General features: G+C 43.5%; 1 protein-coding gene across 1 annotated transcript in view; it reads right to left on the bottom strand.

Moving 5' to 3' along the window:
- The window catches only part of MED21 (mediator complex subunit 21), a 109,398-nt gene that overhangs the window by 26,770 nt on the left and 63,978 nt on the right, over positions 1-18,650 (bottom strand). Inside the window, exon 3 of the mRNA XM_069628091.1 lies at positions 530-630. Within this exon, the coding sequence (XP_069484192.1) occupies positions 530-630 (101 nt within the window). The remainder of the gene's footprint in view (positions 1-529; positions 631-18,650) is intronic.

Below are 18,650 nucleotides of genomic sequence, written 5' to 3'. Positions count from 1 at the left end.
ACAAATGCAACAAACTGTGGTATCCATTGGGCTGACAAACGTGTGTGGTAAAAGCAGGGATGAGCTTTAAGAGATGGAAAGGAGGGAGCCTGCAGGTCAAACACAGTTTGTCGATTTATTGGAGTTGACATTTCTAGAAAAAGCAATAATAAGCCAACATTACACTGTCACTTTTGACAGTCTTAATTCAGGAGTTCTCATTTTATAAAGTCACATTTCAGGCATAATGCCCTAATCATTCAGGTCCCACTCTGAAGTGCAGTTGGGAACAAACAACGCCATGCCCGCTCTACAAGGAAGAGTGAGCAAGCCCTGGTGCATTTCCTTCCTCTTTGGGCTTTGTAAGAGAAGTGCAGCATGAGTCTATGGGAACATCGAGGACCAAATCTGGAGTCTCCCGAACACTTAATAAAAAAAATTGAAAACACAAAGGCAGATTTAAAAGCCGAATGTAGATTTTAGTCAATCCACGATCCCCTTTGGTATATGCATGACAGTTAAAGTATATGTTATCTCGTGTTAAACATACCTGTAGAGCTGCTGTCGATTCTTCACTAGGCAGTGAATCAATCAAAACATCAATATCCTTAGCCGTTCGGGCAATCAGGGCAGCAAAAAGCTGTGCATACTCTGCAATAAGGTTAGGGATTAAAGATTAATATGTCTAAAGGATGCAATATTTTTACATTTCAATTTTCTCCATAAATGGACATTTTTCATTATATTTTAGTTGTGAAAAAATTGATCACATCTAAACACTCAGCTAAACAGTTTAAGTTACTTATACATTTTCTCACATGGATTACACAATTTATAATGTGAATTGCGACATTTATCACAAATGATTTAACAAAAAGGCACGGACTAACAATCGCAGAAAAACAGCAACCCTTTCTCCCACCCTGGTCACTGCACATGAATTCATAAAATCAGTTGACTAAGCCAGATAAACAGAAAACATGCCAACATCGACACAGAGGTCAAAGTCTACGTTTGTGGAGTAAGGTTTGATGATATTATTTTTACTCTGAAGTGCAGTGCCCATGCCGGTCAATGACATGAACACACAGGGCTTGCAAAATCTACTAGCCCACTAACATCGGCGAGTAGTTTTTATGAAGGGCGAGTACCATTTGCATGATACTTGACCTTGCTGGCGAGTATGGGGATGTTAGAAACTTACTGCAATCACACTGTTTCAAATAAATGGCAAATATAAGTTTCACTGTGTATGCTTGACAGCACTGCACCAAATATGAAGTGTGCTTATGGCGAAATGCAACATTTTACAAAAAGCACTGGTAAATATTTTGTTACCAGTCAACTTGGGGCAAGTGCATTTCTCTTTGGTCGAGTATGAAAACTAATGAACTCGCCCTGCAGGTCTAGTCGAGATGCTAGACGAACATCTAGAGAAGCAGAGTAAGAACTTCTGCTAAGGACTGGATCAGAACCCAAACCCTCTGATCAGAAGACTCACTGCCACCACTGCAGACCCTTTCGACCGCTACCCGCGGCCCATCGTGGCAAAGACCCTGTAAAACCAGCCCTACTGTGACAAGTCCACACAGACCATGAAGCATTCTAACCAACGACTACATGCTCAACACGAGAAGATGGAGTAATGAGTTTCAAGCCTTCGTATCCGATAATCACTTCGGAGGCATAAAGAAGAGGGCTGCAGGTCTAGTGGGATTTTTAAGAATTTGCAAGGGCCGATGTGTATGTGGCAGTTTTGAATGTCGTTTTTTTAACACAGCTATTGCACCCAAAATAAAAATAGCCTTTTGCTTACTCAGAAAAGGTTTTTGATTGATCCACTGCATTATGGTTCTCCGGTTGGGCAGATGGCATGTTGCCCCATGTGCACAGACACATTCACCAAAAATGTCTGTGCCCAGAATTACAGCCATCTGTGAGTTAGACACAATGACATCAAAGGGGCCGGCACTTTCCAGCTTGTCCACGTGCCCAACCCCAAAACGACTGCAGTACTGGAAACTGCGAACCAGTGAAGGAGCTAATAAGAATGTTCACCAAGTGAGCAGCCAAGCCGAATATGGTATAGAAGGCGATTAAGAGGAAACAGGATCTAAACAATTAACCAGAAGGCCACCCACCCCTCCTTAATTCAAACGCATCTATTCCAATTTAAATCATATTCTTTCAGTCCTTTAAAGTTACTGCATCACCTAAAATAACAGCAGTGGCTGGATGTAAACTATTTTGCGGGCTTGTCCAAATAGATTTTAAATGTAAATCGGACATCTTTTTGTAACCCACACTTTGTGACTAGGAAATTCATAAACATTAAAAAGGTGAATTGTTTTATGTTCCACTAAAGAGGAGGTAGGAATAATATAAGCGCTCCTTCCTGTGGCACAAGTCTACTTATACAGATGTTATGAACATATACTTCAGACCTGTGTGGGTAGAAGAGCAGCTCCCATTTGTTCGTTTTCTATTTTTTGGGCAGTATTTTTTTAATTTTAGGCGGTAAATGTGGCGTGTACACTCACCTGTAGGGCTGATGTGGACAGTTACATACTGCCCTTGGTTTCAAATCAGACAGCCATCTTCTAGAAAAGAGCTACCAATTAGACCCACCATTGACTAACTGAGAAAGGCAACTATAGGGCACATTTTAGCTAACAGCGCCTTTTATTAAGTGGGTCAACCTAATTAAATAAAGCCTTTTCACTATTCACCATTTCAAAACAGGTTTCAAACTAGGAGTAATTTGGATATGAAAATGAAGAACAAGGTAATAGCTTGCTACAAAGAAAGATCGGTTTCAATTAGAATGGTTTGTTTAAATGAAAATTGCATTGAAGGTAAAATTAAATAAAAAGAAAAAAAAAGTCGGCCTGTTAAGGGTTAATCCCATAACAAAACCGCATAGAGGCTTGTACGAAAAGTAATACCCATAGGACTACAATATTGCCCTTGGGATACTTACTCCTTTTTAATGCAATATGGCAGCCCTCATTAGCTGCGCTTCCCTAGAACTTAATGTTCTGTGCAGCCTCTGAGCTTCTCAGAAAAAGTATGCTTTAAAACATTGCTTCTGGAATAAGGAAGGGTAATAACACCAATTTCACTATGTCCCATCGATCAGGTAGGAAACATGGGTCAACTTTATACAACTTCTAACATTCTAAAGGTTTGTAAATAGTATATACATGGGTGCGAAAAGAAACTTTTGAGTCAAATGTAATGATGCACGCTCTTCATCCCATAGAAGTAGAAAATCTCCCTGCCATTGAATCCAATGAGTAGAGGAACCCAGTGTGTAAGGAGGCAGGCTACATGGGGGGGGGGGGGGGGTGTGTGTACGTGTGTGTGTGTGTGTGTGTGTGTACACAGATGCAGTGAGCATCAATGGAAACCACAAGCGCAGCCTATGGAGATGGGTTTTCCAAGGGGATTCGCGAGTGGAGCCATTTTCAGTTTCAAAATCTGCGGCTGCCAGTGCCTCATGGAGTGGAAATATGCTGTTTCCACCTTGGATCGGCCATGAAACTAAGAAACACCGTCTCTGGCTACTGCAGTGCAACCCGTGCAGATAGGGGCACTGTGATCCCCACCCCTGGACACTAAGCACATCCACCGCAGAAGTGGCTTCTCTACAGCAATGGCCGCCTCACATGTGCTACAACAGCTGTTTACCCTCATTAGCCATGGGTCCTGCCAAATCCTGGCACGATTCAATTCTATAAGCAGCAACCTGGCAATGCTAATGTGGGAGCAGCAAGTGTATCACCGCACCCCAAACCTTCCATCCATCCCTCCCTCCCTCCCTCCCTCCCTCTCTCTCTCTCTCTCTCTCTCTCTCTCCCTCCCTCCCTCCCTCCCTCCCTGCAGGCCCCCTCTTTAGCGACAGCACTGCCAGATAACCCATCATTCCTAGATGTTCAAAGCCAGCAATTTCTTTACCGCTACGGGTGTTTGATTTGCGATTTTTATGTCAACATCTTGTATTGTCAATTTTCAATGTGCTACTTTTCTACTTGGGTGTCTGATTGCCGGTCACTCAGACGCAATGAACGCAAAGCACATGCTCCTTATAAGGTTTGGTTCTTTATGCAAGACATCTCTATTGCCTTTCCTATTCATCATAATCTAGTTTGTTTTTCCTTAATGGTAATGCAAATTACACCTTGCTCGTTTAAATATTCAGGTTTTGCAACATGTAATGCTGGTTTCCAAAAAAATAAAACAAAAAAAAGTTGTAATCTTTGCCAAAAAGATTGTTCCAGATGTCCAATAAATACAACTCATCAAAGAACACGTTGTTATGCTCATCTGATTCCATGCCACTCAATACACTCGTTCAGGACTTTTATATCACTGAATCAGAAAACGTGTTCTTTTCTTAAGCTTCCAAATCTGTACCCTTCTGTAAACGATATAGCTCTGTTCATGTGAACCTGTCATATGTATGTTCTCCATCTACAAAATGATATACTAATGGTGCATTCAGTGTTTTATTCTTTATGCACTTTTTATGCTCCGTGATCTTTCCTCCAACTATACTTTCTGTCTTTCCTATATACACCATTTCTTACAAGGATACCAAATTGGCATACACCACAATACTGCAATTACATTTAGTGAAAATCAATTTATTCTTCCTTGCAACATACATGCATTCTCAACACTGGACTTGCACTATTATTTTACAAAATAACTTGCATATATACTAGAGACGAAACCTTGGTTCCTTCAGGCTTACAGAACTGTAACCGTCAAATTTTGACTTTGTTTAGAAGTAAAACAAGCAGGGTCTTAGGGTTGTGTGACAAATCCGGACAATTCGTCCCTTCGCCCCAGAGGGAAGCCCCCCCCCCTTGAGGCTGGGTAGGTGAGACTGCTTTGCAAGACCCCTACAGGTCTGGGCAAGTGGGACCTACTCACTGGGAGAGACTCCCCTCTTGGGGGGAAAAGTGCTCCCATTCCAGAGCAGAACTTCCAGTCCAATCCACCTCATCTGCATATATGGGTGTGGAAAAGACTAATATCTCAGGCAACAACTATATTCCAAAGATCCTTCTTTAAATGCATTGACTGCAGGCAATGCTGAACAGAGTCGGAAAGCCATGGTCAGTGGACAGTCGATCCCATGGAGGAGACTACAGTAACCATGGCCACCCTCCTTACAGCCCCCCTGCCCCCCCAGCTCAACCAACAACTTCTCCCCAACCATCGACTAGTCTCCCAACAGGCGGACCTCCATGTCCTTCTAGATCCATTTCCAGAGGTCTTTTTCAGAACAACCTGAGGGTGCAGAATTTATTTAATTATATCCCGACCCCAGCAAACTGTAAATCTAAAGCCTTACAGAATCCCAGAGGCAAGGAGGACAATAAATGAGACTGAACTCCAGGAGATGCTCAAGACAAATATCATTGAGCCCTCCGAGTCGCCTTGGTTGTCTCCCTTATTCTAGTAGCCATGTTCTCAACCATAACCCCAACTCTGTGGCACTCACTCCAACACCCTCACCCCTCCCCCCATATGGGACACACCCAAGACTACATGACCTTCCGCAAAGCTCTAAAAACTTGGCTCTTTCCATAAATCCTACCAAGACCATCTAAGGCAACTGAGACCTGCAACCCGATGACAAATATTCAATGAGATGAGGAGCAACGACACAGCCGAAAATGCCTATTAAGTCACTAATACGTTTTCTCTGAAAACAGCAATCACAAATGCGCACATGAAATCCGGAGTACAGAGCTCATTAGATCAGAACTCTGCCCAGACACTCACCTCTCCTCTCACTATGCTCACTCTCTACTCTACACAATGCAATACACAATTATAGCGCAGCTACAACCCTCTATCAGTTCGGCCTAGGTGCTCACATACGAACAATACTCCATGAACACCTCAAAACTCTGATAAAACGCAGCTATACCCACACGATTCGGGCCTAGGTGCACACATAAGCGTCCTACACAGGCCTAACGCAGCCAAAACTCATTCTTTGTGACCTCCATTCCAGACTGCACACCTACAACCGATGTCAAATACCTCCACACCTAATGCTAGGGTGCAGCTACCATCAGGCGAACGCATCAGCTGCGCACATAATCAGTGCACCCAAGCACCATATTACACCCTACTCTCTCGACTGACCTGGACTACGGTGCGAGGGAGTTCAACCTACCAGTGCTTTGAGGTCATACCAATGATATATAGAGCACTATATAAATACCAAACAACATAGTGGACAAGTCTTGGAGATTTTGTATAGACTTTAGAGAACGAAATTCCATCTCCACCTTTAACAATTAACATAGGCCCAAAATTGACACGCTCATTGAGAAGCTTGGGGCCTTTAAATACATCTCCATGCTGGACCTACCCAAAGATTATTGGCAGGTGCCCCTGAATCCCACCGATAGGAGAGGAGGGGGGACTTTTTTCCACCCATGAAGGGCTCTTAATTTAAAAGGTAATGCCTTTTGGGTTGCACTGCTGCTCCTGCCACGTTCCAATGAATAATGGACAAATTGTAAGACCCTATTCTAGCTTCTCCGGAGCTCATTTAGATGACCTCATTATCCATTGTAAAACCTGACCTGGACACATTCATCATCATTATGTGATTCCAAGAGCCCTCCAGAGAGCAGGTTTCACAGCCAACCCAGAGAAATGTCACCAGGCCCAGTCAGCTGTAAAGTATCAGTTATTTTGTGGGAAACCGACTGATCCAACCCCAAATAGAATCGGTCAAAGCGGCACAAACAACACCTGTACCAAAAAGCAAAATAAGTATGTACTTTCCTTCGGTTGGCCAGCTACTACAGAAGGTTCATGCAAAATCTCACTGTAGCCACCCACCCTTACTGACAAACTCAAGAACTCCCAGCCACAAAAGCTTGTCTGGGAAGATAATCATTAAGTTTTGAAGGCCTCAAACAAATCCTGTGCCAAAACCCTGTCCTAAAAATGCCTGATTTCACTAGAAAATTATGTCTGCAGACAGATGTGTCTAAGGTCGGAATATGAGCCATGCGGTCCCAAAACCATGATGGCTTGGAACATCCCATTCTATACTCAAGACAGAAATTGTTCCCCAGGTGTATGCGACAGTAGAACTTGAAGCCCTAGCCATCAAATGGGCAATCCTAAACTTACAGTATTATCTTACCAGAAGAAGATTCCGACTTGTGACTGACCACTCTCTCGTAACCTGGATGAGTCTGAGAAAAGATTCTAATGTCGAAGTGAGAAGCTGGTTTTTAGATGTACAGCTAGTTTGTTTCACGGACGAACATCAAAAGAAGAAAGAACAAGCCAAATTGGATTTATTAAAGTAATTTTACACTTCTGAATCAAGGTGGAGCCTCTAATTTAATGGAGGCGTAGGTGATGAAACTGGACAAATCGTCCCTTCTCCCCATAGGGAAGCCACCCCCTTTGAGGCTAGGATGGTGAGCTCGCTTTGCAAGACCCTCACTACAGGTCTGGGCAGGTGGCACCTCACTGGGAGCGACTCCCCACTTGGGGACAAGGAATCTCAGTCCAGTCCACCTTGTCTGTATATATGGGTGTGGAAAATACTTATTTTCTGCAACGCCTATATTCTACAAAGAACCGTCTTTACATGAACTGGCTACAGGCAATGCTTAACACGGCCTGAACACCACGGTCAGCAAAGAACACTTTTCTGGTTATTCCTGTGACATGTATGATAGGAAACTCCCAAAAAAATAAAAAGAGAACCACGCAGAGGCGAGCCTTCACATCACTGATCTCCTGCAGGGGCCACAAGGGTCGGCTTTCTATCTAACTGAGGAGCAGAGGTCTGCAAAGGTGCAGAGATGGTAGTGCCCAAGTCTCATCTGGTGGCCAAGAACGAACGGCGGTGGGCCGGTGATGAATGACATAAATAGATTGTAGGAGGGAACCAGAGTCCCCAAGCTTCGCACACGTTGGACCGTAGCCACAGAGTCAAGTAGCAGCTGGGAAAGCCAACGAGGTCCCGGGAGCCTGAAATCCCCCCTCAATGGAGAGAATATCATAAACGAGGTACGAACATTGTGATTAACGGCTGGGAAAGAAATCAAGGTTACGGGAGCCTGAGAAACCAGAAAGGGCAAATACCCCATGAAAGGGGGACGAAGGAAGATCTACAAATACTTTGAATAAAGGTTGTAAAAGCAACAGAAGGTACAGAACTCTGACAGAACATGGTGGACAGCCACCCTATGTGAAACAAGTTGGGTGAAATAAAATAACCTGTATGAAGATAACGGGACTTAACGCCCTAAAGGAGGAAGTGTTTGTTTGTTTACAAAAAATCCTGGAGGAATGGAAATGTTCACAAGAGATTTTTTTATTTACAAGAGTGAAACCCATACCTTGATAAAAAAAAAAAGACTGGGAAGAATATCCTGTTGTGGCAAAAAGAAATTTGAAATCCATGAACACATCAAGTATAAATTGGACCAGGCAGATGCTCTACTGAGGCTATTGTACAAAGCCTCCCATTTCCCTTTTAGGAAGATGTAAGTGGTAGTGCCAGTTAATTGGATAGGATACAGACTCAAGAACTTTATTGTGGACTTTAGTTTTTGGTTTACTAGGTTGGGAGCTTACCTCATAGCGATAGGGTAAGTTAGGCTTTTTGGTTCTTTATTTTGATAAAACTCCTTCAAAATGACCTAATCGTCAGTGTCCTTATGCTTCACCACAGTTATTTGCCTTGTTTCAAAATCTTGCAGCTCTCCAAATTCACCTTTTTAATCGAATTTGATAAATATACAGAACTAACAGCATTTTAACTTTATGGCTATGTTAGTCTTTTTCATAAAACTGTTTTTTTTAATACACAAAAACTGACTAAAGAGAACATTATCCCGCATTTGTTTAGGATGAAGATTACTGTATAATGCAAGTGAATTATTACCAGTAGGTTTATGATCAGGCTTGACACAATGTGTTCTATGTATAATAAACACAAATACGATTGGCCAGGAAATCTGGCTCAAAATTGCTCACAGAAGACATTTTGTCTCGAGTCAGAAACCCTGCTAGGTCATATTTGGCAGGTTCCATGTAATTTCACCAACTGAGACCATTCCCCGCACCCCCTCCTCCCAGTCCCCCCCACCTTCCCCTCCGCTCCCACCCTCACCCCAAACACCTCCCCACCCCCTTTATACCTCTTAGCCCAAAGAAATACACATCATTTCGAAGTATTTCAAACTAATAGCATCAAAGTAAATTACTTTGAAGTGTTTGTTGTCAGTAAAACCATGTGATACCATTTGGAGCCTACCCAGATCATGACATCATGTATATGGCACTTTTAAAGTTTAATGTAGCTATTAAATAGATCACGCACATACGTTAACATTTCCACATATAGATTTACAACACAGGGGGCTAGGCTATGCCATGGAGTTAGTGATAAAAAGGGATCTAGGAACTTAAAATAGTTTTGTGGGTGCCACATCTGCACACCATAAATACAAAAGAATTGGGTGTTCCATGGCCTTCTCATTTGCAGTATAACAATTCTTCCAACATAAACATTTAACCAGATTGCAGAATCAACAGCATATAAAAAACACAATAGCGAAACCTACTAATAGATGAATGTTCAAATACAAATCCAACCCTTCAACTAATTTAATTCCATCTGTGCTATTTTGAACAAACAATTTAATGAACTTCACCAACTGTCTCAGATGTGCATCTCGCAAATTTAACAGTTCCATCACTGAATCCTGGAGGCCTTGCTAATAATTTACGTATATTCGGGAGGATCTACAATTTAGAAATCCTCCATTTCTTTTTAATTAGAAAAGCAGTTTCTCGTTTGCTAATCCAATTTCCATTTACAGCCTTCTCTACTTTATCTGCAAGCAATCAAAATGATTTGTACAGCTAAAGGGAGGTTGGCATGCAAGGAGGAACTATTGTCACAGATGCTAGCATGATGACTTTTGAATTGTGGCATGCATTTGTTCCTAATAAAGGTTGTGTTTTCTGTAAAACGTATAAAGACATTTTTAAAAATAATACATTTTTGTTTTACCCTCTGTAAGGAATCAGCAGTTAAGACTCTGACAGAGGGTCATTGTGATGGTTGATGTAGACTTCTATTATTAAAGAAAAAAAAAGAGGGTTGGAGAAAGACCTCTCTCGCCATAATGCTACGAGGGGTTTCCCTGCCTCAAAGAAACTAAAGGACGTCAGTGTCATAATGTAAAGAGTTCTCCGTCCTGTGTCCAAAAGCCTAACCTGACCCTTACATGCTAAACTCAAAATAAATTGCAAAGGGATATAGTCTCAACTGGCCATTTGGGGCTTTTTCTGCAGTTGCAACACAAACTTCCAAAAGGTGCAAAAACAAACAACTAATCAAAGTTCCACAATCCTCAGGAGGGGTCCCTTTGCCCAGAGTTTCTCAGATTAAATTCACACTCCAATTCTCAGAGGGTGTTTCCACTCAGTTCTTCAGGCACTTCATAATTTGCAAAAACAATAGTTTGAAAGATTCGATTCCTGCATTGGTTTCTTTGCCACAGTTTCCCATTTCCCGATCTAGGGCGTATGATTCCTCTTTCTCCTGGCTTTCCCACATTCAAAGTTATTTACTTTCAGTCTATTATATGTTTGGGTGCAGGTTTCAAACATGCAATCAATTCACCTGGTGTATTCTCCTCCAGGGGTTTGACTTTGCTTTTCCACAATATGCAGCGTTCAATGCATGGGGAATAATTTCCTTCCCCTGGATTTCACACACACTCAAGGGGGTTATCTTTCTCTCCTTGATTTTCACAATTTCACCAATACAGTTATTTTGCCCCCAGAAAATTTAATTTTCCAGTCCCGTGGGTATGGCGCCCCGCCCCCTGGAATTCACACACCAAAGGTGTCTTTCCAATTCTTGACTTAAAGTTTATTTGCAATTGGGTGCAGTTCCCAGACTCCCAACCACATAGCCTGGTATATTCTCCTGGCAGGACATTTGAACATCTCAATTTAAAGGATTCACCAACTTCAGGTGGGTTCCCTTCACCCGATTTACACTACTAAGTTTCCACTTAAATGGGGTATGCATCTTGTTGTGAGGTGTCAAAAGTAAGGACAACTTTATGAAGGGTTGTCAAAAGATGCAATTTTATTAACTCAAAAGGTTGGATCAATGCCTCACTATCCCTACCTTGACGAGGATTTCCGTGCCTAAAATAAAAGAAACAGTAACAAAAGGTCTCCGCCCCCCCCACACTTATACATACAGTAACTCGAAAAGGAAAAGCATAGGAGTTCAAAGGCAACAAAAATATAACAGTTAAGTTTACAATACGATAACAGTCTCTACTTGTAATCTGGCAAATTTCCCTTCACCAGATTCAAACAGGATTCTGTTCCACAGTACCAAAGAAATAGTGAAATCCTGTTTTGTTTGTAACAAAAGTTCCAACATAGTTTTGCGACTCCAACTTGACAAAGTTCCAACACTTGGGAATTGTTCAACAAAAGTACTCTCTTTGACTATAATAAGACTAAAAACAATCTTCTTAGCATAAACCAAGATTATTTCCTTAGTTCATCAGTATTAGCATAAAATTGTCTTTGTCAGGATGCTCCTGCAACAACATTAGTTCTGAAGATATAGAACACTTCTGCAGCAGTTTTATACAGCTCTTGCTTCAGCAACGAAAGTTTAGCAGGCCAATTTATCAACACCATTTCACAGCACTTAATCATCTTTGACCTGGTTTACTTCCATTCTTGTCCTACTACTTCAAAATGTGCTGATCGGGCATATTCCCCTGCCCGAACAGTATGCTACAAACACCAAGTGCCTCTGTGGTTAAGAGCATCTTACAACAACTTGGTAGTGCTTATTTATCAACATCAAGCTTTCAGCAATTCTTCGGGGAAGGCAATATACACATTGGTGGTCTTCAATCACTTCTGTGATTTCCAAAACCTCTAAATTACAGTCATCTCTTTCTAAACAGCCTTTACCAGAAAGCCAGCCTTCTTGCCACTTGTGTTTCCCTACTTCTTTATTAACCAAAGAGTGAAAAATGATATGGTCTTATTTTGCTTCTTCCTTGGCTGTGGCAATGTGGATTTATACTAGCTTGTATTAAGGGGGCTTCTTAAAACATGGGCAACACACTTTATAACCTTTGGGACTCTTTGGCCCCCTTCTGGCATTATATGTTGGTTTTAAATGGCCTTGCCTTTACTAACTCATGGCTTGGATAATGGTTGTTTGCATCAAGGTCTAGAAGTGTTGCCCCACCTTGTTGCTGGGTTTTAAATAAACGTGCATTCTTAAAGTCAGTCATTTTGTCGTACATAATATTTCCTGTTTTCTGCCAGTCCAGTATTCAAAATGGGCTTCTGTCTTAGGTTCACACATACGCAATTGCTTTCCAATATGAAAAAACATGCACCAAGCACGAGAACAGTCACAGAGCGCTCCGGTGTTGCAATCACTTGCAGAACTCACTGGGTAAGGCTTGCACATCCGTTTCTCTTGCTGCTCACTGGTCCTTTCGCTTTGTTAGGTAAGAAATAGCGCAGTCCAACTACACAAGACATCTCTTGGTAACACCTTTTAATATTAGGCACGTACTACACAAGTTGGTAGTGTGACTGAGCAGCAAGACTCATTTTAAGAGGGGTAAACTAAGCTGTACAATTAAATCAGTAAACACAAGAATCCAATTAAACACAAAATTATATAATAAATCATGTATTTATACACAAGGATATTTAAAGCATTCTTTAAAAAGCAGTAATTAGCTGTAACATTAATCCCAAGGTAGTATTCAATTCAAAAAGTGAACCATAAAGCAGGCAAGTAATTCTTTCGTATGTTATACATGTTCCAGCACCTGGAGGGGACTTCATTTGAGGTCAGTATATCATTTCCACAGTATCACATTTGCAATATTGAGTTTTCAAGGAAGGGAAGGTTAGGGTTAGATCAGAACAGAGCGATAAGTTATAAGAACAGTTTGATATTCCCAATGGGATGCAGGCAGTCAATTATCCCAGCATTAAAGTATTCAAGATTTAAAACATGTAAGGTAACAAGCACTGCCAAAGCCAATAGGTTCGGAAGGAGGGTAGGATTAAATCGCACTTCTAATAGGAAGCACCACAAATGGCAAAAGGATAATGTACCCCAAAACCCACAGTACCTTTGAAATGAAGTTGTTCCAGCTGGATCTCTTCATGATGCAATGCAGTAGACCACAGTTACTGGTCCTTGGCCGTGGCGACGAAAGGGAGGGGGGGGGTGACGTCTGGCGACCTTCCGCAGCAGTACTCGAGAGAGGGACTCAGCAGCAATGGATTTCTGTCGATTCAGTGTCTGTGTGATTTTGGCACCTTTTTCTCATCGCCAAAGAAGAACGAAAAGCTCTGGTTAGGATTTCCTCGATCCTGGACTCTGGTGAGAGGATTCTAGATGCAGATTTCTTGCTTCTCTAGGGTCATCTGGATGTCCACGAAGATCTGGCTGGATTCTGACTTCAGAAGACAATGCACTCACAGGTGGTCAAGGTACCCTAGACATTGGGCTTCTGCAGCCTTGGAAAGTGGCAAGTCGGGGGTTGTGCCAAAATAGTGCATCTCAAGGCTAGTTGGTACCACCAGCCTAAGGGAGGAAGTCATCCTTTACGGGTCTTCCCTGTCGATTCGAAAATGGGGTAGGCACAGCTGCAGTGCTTCACTGGGCACTTCGCGGACCAGGAGGGTGCTGCTTGTATCTTTTCTCATCTTCCGCTTCGGATGTGGTCCTCCAGTGGTAGACTTTGCTCTTAGTCCCAAAAACCTCGCTTTTTATGCAAGTTCCCATTCATTCAAAGGCCTAGGCTGTCAATCACAGCAGGGTGGCTTGTCCTTCAGGACAGCCATCCAATTGGAACTGGTTTCATTCAGGCACACCTGGAGACAAAGGACAGGGATGTTTCGGGACCCTCCCTAACTTCCTGCCTTTCCATCAAAGGCAAAATACACAAAGTACTCAAACCTGGTGCAAACAGAGTAAAAGCCCAGAAGAAACTAACAAGAAATGGCGAAAAAATAAGACAGGGACCATTTTGAGAAAATGGTCACCCGTGGGTGCAGCACTGCAGCAGAGTTATCAGCCTGCAGATACATGTCACTAGGTAATAAAATACAAACCACTGCCATTAGCTATTCAAGTGAGTTAGTGTAACAAAATGTTACATGGGGAATGGGTTAAAGGAATTACTATGTAAACCCCCACCCCAACATTCCACACAGGGTGGTGTGTGCTGGACCCATACAGTAAAGCTAACACAGGGCTCACCTTACTATTCTGGGTAACAGTAGTTCAAAGAAAATGCAGTTATTAAGAGAAGTCCAATGGACTTCTCAGTGGCACTGCAAAGAAGGCGCTGTGTGTCGCAATGCAAAAGCAGATGCCTATGGAGTTTACCAGATTACATAAAACAGTAAGGAACATAGAAAATCAGTCAGGAAAACACATGAGTGAGTGAGGAAAAGGTCCCACTCACCCAAGATTAAAAATTAAAAAGCCCCGAGTCCAGCAAAAGACCTGGGGGCCTCCAAGGGAATAGCCACAGGAATGAAAATTCTCCCCAACAAGCTTCTGCGGCTTCTCACGATCCATCAATCTGCTGGTTTCGTCGGCCGCCGCCCGCGCCACTATCACATTGAGCTTCCTTTGCTCTGGGGGCACGTCGGTGCCTGCTTGCTACCGGAGATAGCTGTGGGAAAAGGGAAGATTTCCAAACTGTCGCTTCCCACTGCGTAGTCTCTCCAAAACAGGTATGCAGGGGTCAAGCTTCCTTCTCCCGCTGCGCAACCTCTGCAATGTAGGCTTCTGGGAGGTAAAGACCCTCTTGGGACCGGTTACTACTCACTGCTCGACAGTGGTCCCAGCGCAGTCTTCCTCCTCCAGTATCTGCTTCTGTTGCACTGTGGAGCATTCACAACAACTCCAGCTACAACTGCTGTTCTGCTCCTTCTCACTAATGGCTTGCACCAGATGGGGGCTTTTTAAACCTTCCAGTCTCCCTCAAGTGTGGTCATTCCCATTAACAAGCTGCACTTTCCAGGGTTGTTCCTCTTTAGCCCAGTACTTTGGGAATCATGGGACTTCAAGTTCCCAATACAAAAATCTGTTTTTCTAATTTCTTCCATTTTGTAATAGGCCATTGGAAGGGTTACATGCAACACTTATCCTTGGCCTCAAGCCCAGAGACCGTATCTCTCCAGCCCTAAAGTCTCTACACTGGCTCCCAGGGACTGCAAAGATCAAGTTCAAGACCATTGTCCACAAAGCTTTCTTGGGTCCTGCACTACATCCAACGCTCCCTTCCAATATACCTTCCTTCTTAAGCCCTTCACCCAGCTACCTCCAACAAGGGTTAGATGCTTCTCCAGGCAGAGAGTGGGGGTAGATCTCTCACCTCTACAGGTGGCTCCTTCTGGAACGGTCTCTCTGCTCAAACTTGAGCCGCAACAACTGAAGCTCCAGAAAGAGCTCAATACATTCCTCTTTGCTGCTTTCACTCGCCTCCTCCCCTGCTGACCTACCCATCTGCTGTACCGACTGGTTGCTTGGCTACACTCAGTCTTACTGGGTACCCAGCTCTTTCTTGATCAGTCACCCTTGCACTGCCTCTGGGCCAACCACGCACTTGGGGGCTGTAACTGTAACCCCTACAGTCGCTTGTCCTCCTTGCACTACCCAGAGCTGCACTGCCCTGGATGCACCTACTCAGAGCATTGCTGCCCTGTTTTCCCCTCCCCTCTCCCCTGCAGTCCCCCCCCTTCCCCTTGCACTTCTCGTTCTCACACAATATGAATGACAAAGCCTAGTAAAATAGTTGTCTTGTCATCCCTATGTGCTCTTTAAGGAAGGCATGGCATCAACAGTAAGTGACCACAGTTCAACTGTGTTTATTGAACTTCAACAAGGGTGTGTGTCACACTTTGTGGGAAAGAGCACACATAGGCCAAATAACTTGTTCAACACAACTTTATTTAAAACTATATCTCTCTTGAAAAGGATACGTAAGCAGGAGGTCTTCTTCCAAGTACTAGAGGACTTCTTTTCAGTTTCATAATTAGGGAAAATGCAACCCAGGAGAACACCTCCTTCATGAATTGTAAATCTGTATGTCTAATGTTGAAAGTCACAACTTTTGTAAGTTCTCTCAATCAGGTAGAATCTATGTTTCAACCAGACTTCTTTCACCTATTACGCGTCCTCTTCAAAACTCTACACCTGTTCTCAGAGCCTAAATCCTTCTGTGTGATGAATTCTCCCTTCAAATTGTTCTTGCCTTGCAGATAATACGTTGAAAGGAGAGCAAAGAGTGATTGTTGTCAGTTTCTTATGCAACGTAGGAATTCTCCCCATAAACGTATAATCAACAGGATTCTTAAACAGCCTGTGGGACTAAACTGAAGCGGGAGGGCCCGTGAAATACGAGTCAATTCAGCATTGGTAACTACGTATCACTTTCAGTGCCAATGCATGTCAATTTCACCTTTGATGCAGCGAAGGCAGCGGAGACTCTCTCATAATGCTCTCCGGCTCCTCCTCTTCCGGCTTCCTTCACCCGGGAGCTAGACGTCAATTTCTACAACTGCGCTGGTCGAGTCAGCACAATGTGTCTAACTTTGACAGGACCCACCGCTTCAGTCACCTTCGTTACGCGGCTCTCAGCATATGTTTTCTTTGTAACAACGCCAGACCCCTCCTCTTCAGTCTCCGCTCGGCTTGCATCTCACCCTCTGCTAGACAGCTGATATTGCGGCTGGGAAGCAGCCGCTTTCTTTTTATATTTTCAACCAACTACACGCTTTGGCGCAACGGCGCAACATTTTCTCCCTTTTCGTCTGTTACAGTGGAGCTCCGTCAATAAGCCCACTCGTAACGGACATTTTCTTCCGCTCCACCTGGAAGCGTCTCCTAGCAGCAACAAAACAAACCCATTAAAGAAAAGCACCTGGCTACAGCTTGTATTATTGAAGTCTGTAGATCTCCATGACTCCAGAAAGCCCCGCCCACTTAACCTTTTATCTTCTTCCTGAGCTGCAACCTGTTTTGTTGGAGACCTCCTTAGGGGTAAATCCTTCAGTGTGATAAACGCCCATCTAATCCTAAATCTACAGATGGGAGCAAACTACAATAATCAAATAACGCAGTCCTAGCAGTGTATTTTCAAAATAAAAGGGCCTATACTAAGAAACGATTGCCAATCCTTACCTCCAAGCACAAAATGTGGGGGTAGGGTTTATGAAAACGAAGGGTTCACAAAATGATATGTCAGGATGTTCAGGCTGTTGGCCTCCCTTGCCCACGCTTTCAGCACGGAACAAGGCGGTTCCCTCGAGCGTAGCACCATCTCTGGCTTCTTCGGCACGAGGATACAGTTCAATCACTAGCATCAGGGCCTTCTGTGCCCAAGTCTCTTTAATTATAAAACTCTTGATTCAGAGGGCCTGATGTACCAAAAACAAACACACCGTTTGTTTCTTCTTACAAGAATCCAAAATCAGGTGATTCACTTCACCCTGGACCCCCTCAGCCAGGCTCAAATCCTTCCTCTTACAAAATTAGTCTCCCTCAGCCGGGTCCAGACAAATTTCAGTTAGTATTAACGATCAAAAACATTCGAATGTGCACAGGGTTTAGCTTGACCCACTGCAGGATCACGTCATTTCACAATTCCTTTTTACCTTTGCCACCTCTCAGAGACCTTCGAATGAGCACCCACATGGTGCCGGACCACTTTGTTTACGGTTTCTGTATTGGCTTCAAAAGTTCAGTCATGCATTTTAATTCGTCATGCCACTCGTCACATATGCTTCACACACTATTCTCTTCAGATTTCTCTATACCATGTTGCCGCTTGCAACCTTGGTTCTAACACAAACCGGTCTGGTACCAGTCTCCCTGACTCACCGGCTGTGCAGACTTCACTGGCGCTGCTTTGTTGTAGGAGCCAAGGACAGTACCACAGCGGCAAGCGCTCCTCCTCGCCCTGGTTATCGACCCGGGAGAGCCCCGGTTACCTCCAACACAATGCAGGTTTCTTCAGCTTTAGTTCCAGGTCTTAGGTTTTTTTATTCTCGAAGGCTCATGAAAGATATGGTCTCTCTGAAAAGGTCATGGGCACTTTCTTGCAACCCTCTCCGGTATTTGCCGTTTTTCTCCACGTATTAAACTGCCACCTTGGAATGGCTGCTTCCTCAGGTGCTTTGCCTTGCTCAGTGTGCTTTCGTGCTCTGCCTTTTGTCTGTGTGGGAGATTGTGATGGAAGTCAGGTGTGTACAATGATCCGTAATTGCCCGACTGCCTCACCACTGGGTGAAAACATGTCAGGTATACAGCTCGGCTGTCAGTCCATGGTCTCTCACAGTGAGCTGTCCGTGAGAAAGTGTTTGCGTCGGGAAGGGGGTGGGGGTGGGGGTGGGGGTGGGGTGGTTGTTGAATTCCTTAGTATCCAACCTGGTAGGATGTGGAAAAAGCGTTTGTTACAAGGACAGGGATTCTGCATCTTGCCATCCAGTGTTGCACTTCCACTCCCCGAAGACCAATCATCCAAGTGATCCACCCACACTGGTCCACCCCCAGGAACTGGATCCAAAAGCCA

The sequence above is a fragment of the Ambystoma mexicanum genome, chromosome 12 (genome assembly GCF_040938575.1).
Source record: "Ambystoma mexicanum isolate Mex_15411 chromosome 12, UKY_AmexF1_1, whole genome shotgun sequence".
In the NCBI taxonomy this organism is placed as follows: Eukaryota; Metazoa; Chordata; class Amphibia; order Caudata; family Ambystomatidae; genus Ambystoma; species Ambystoma mexicanum.
The sequence above is the reverse complement of the archived record's forward strand: the minus strand, read 5'-3'. Positions and strand labels throughout refer to the sequence as shown.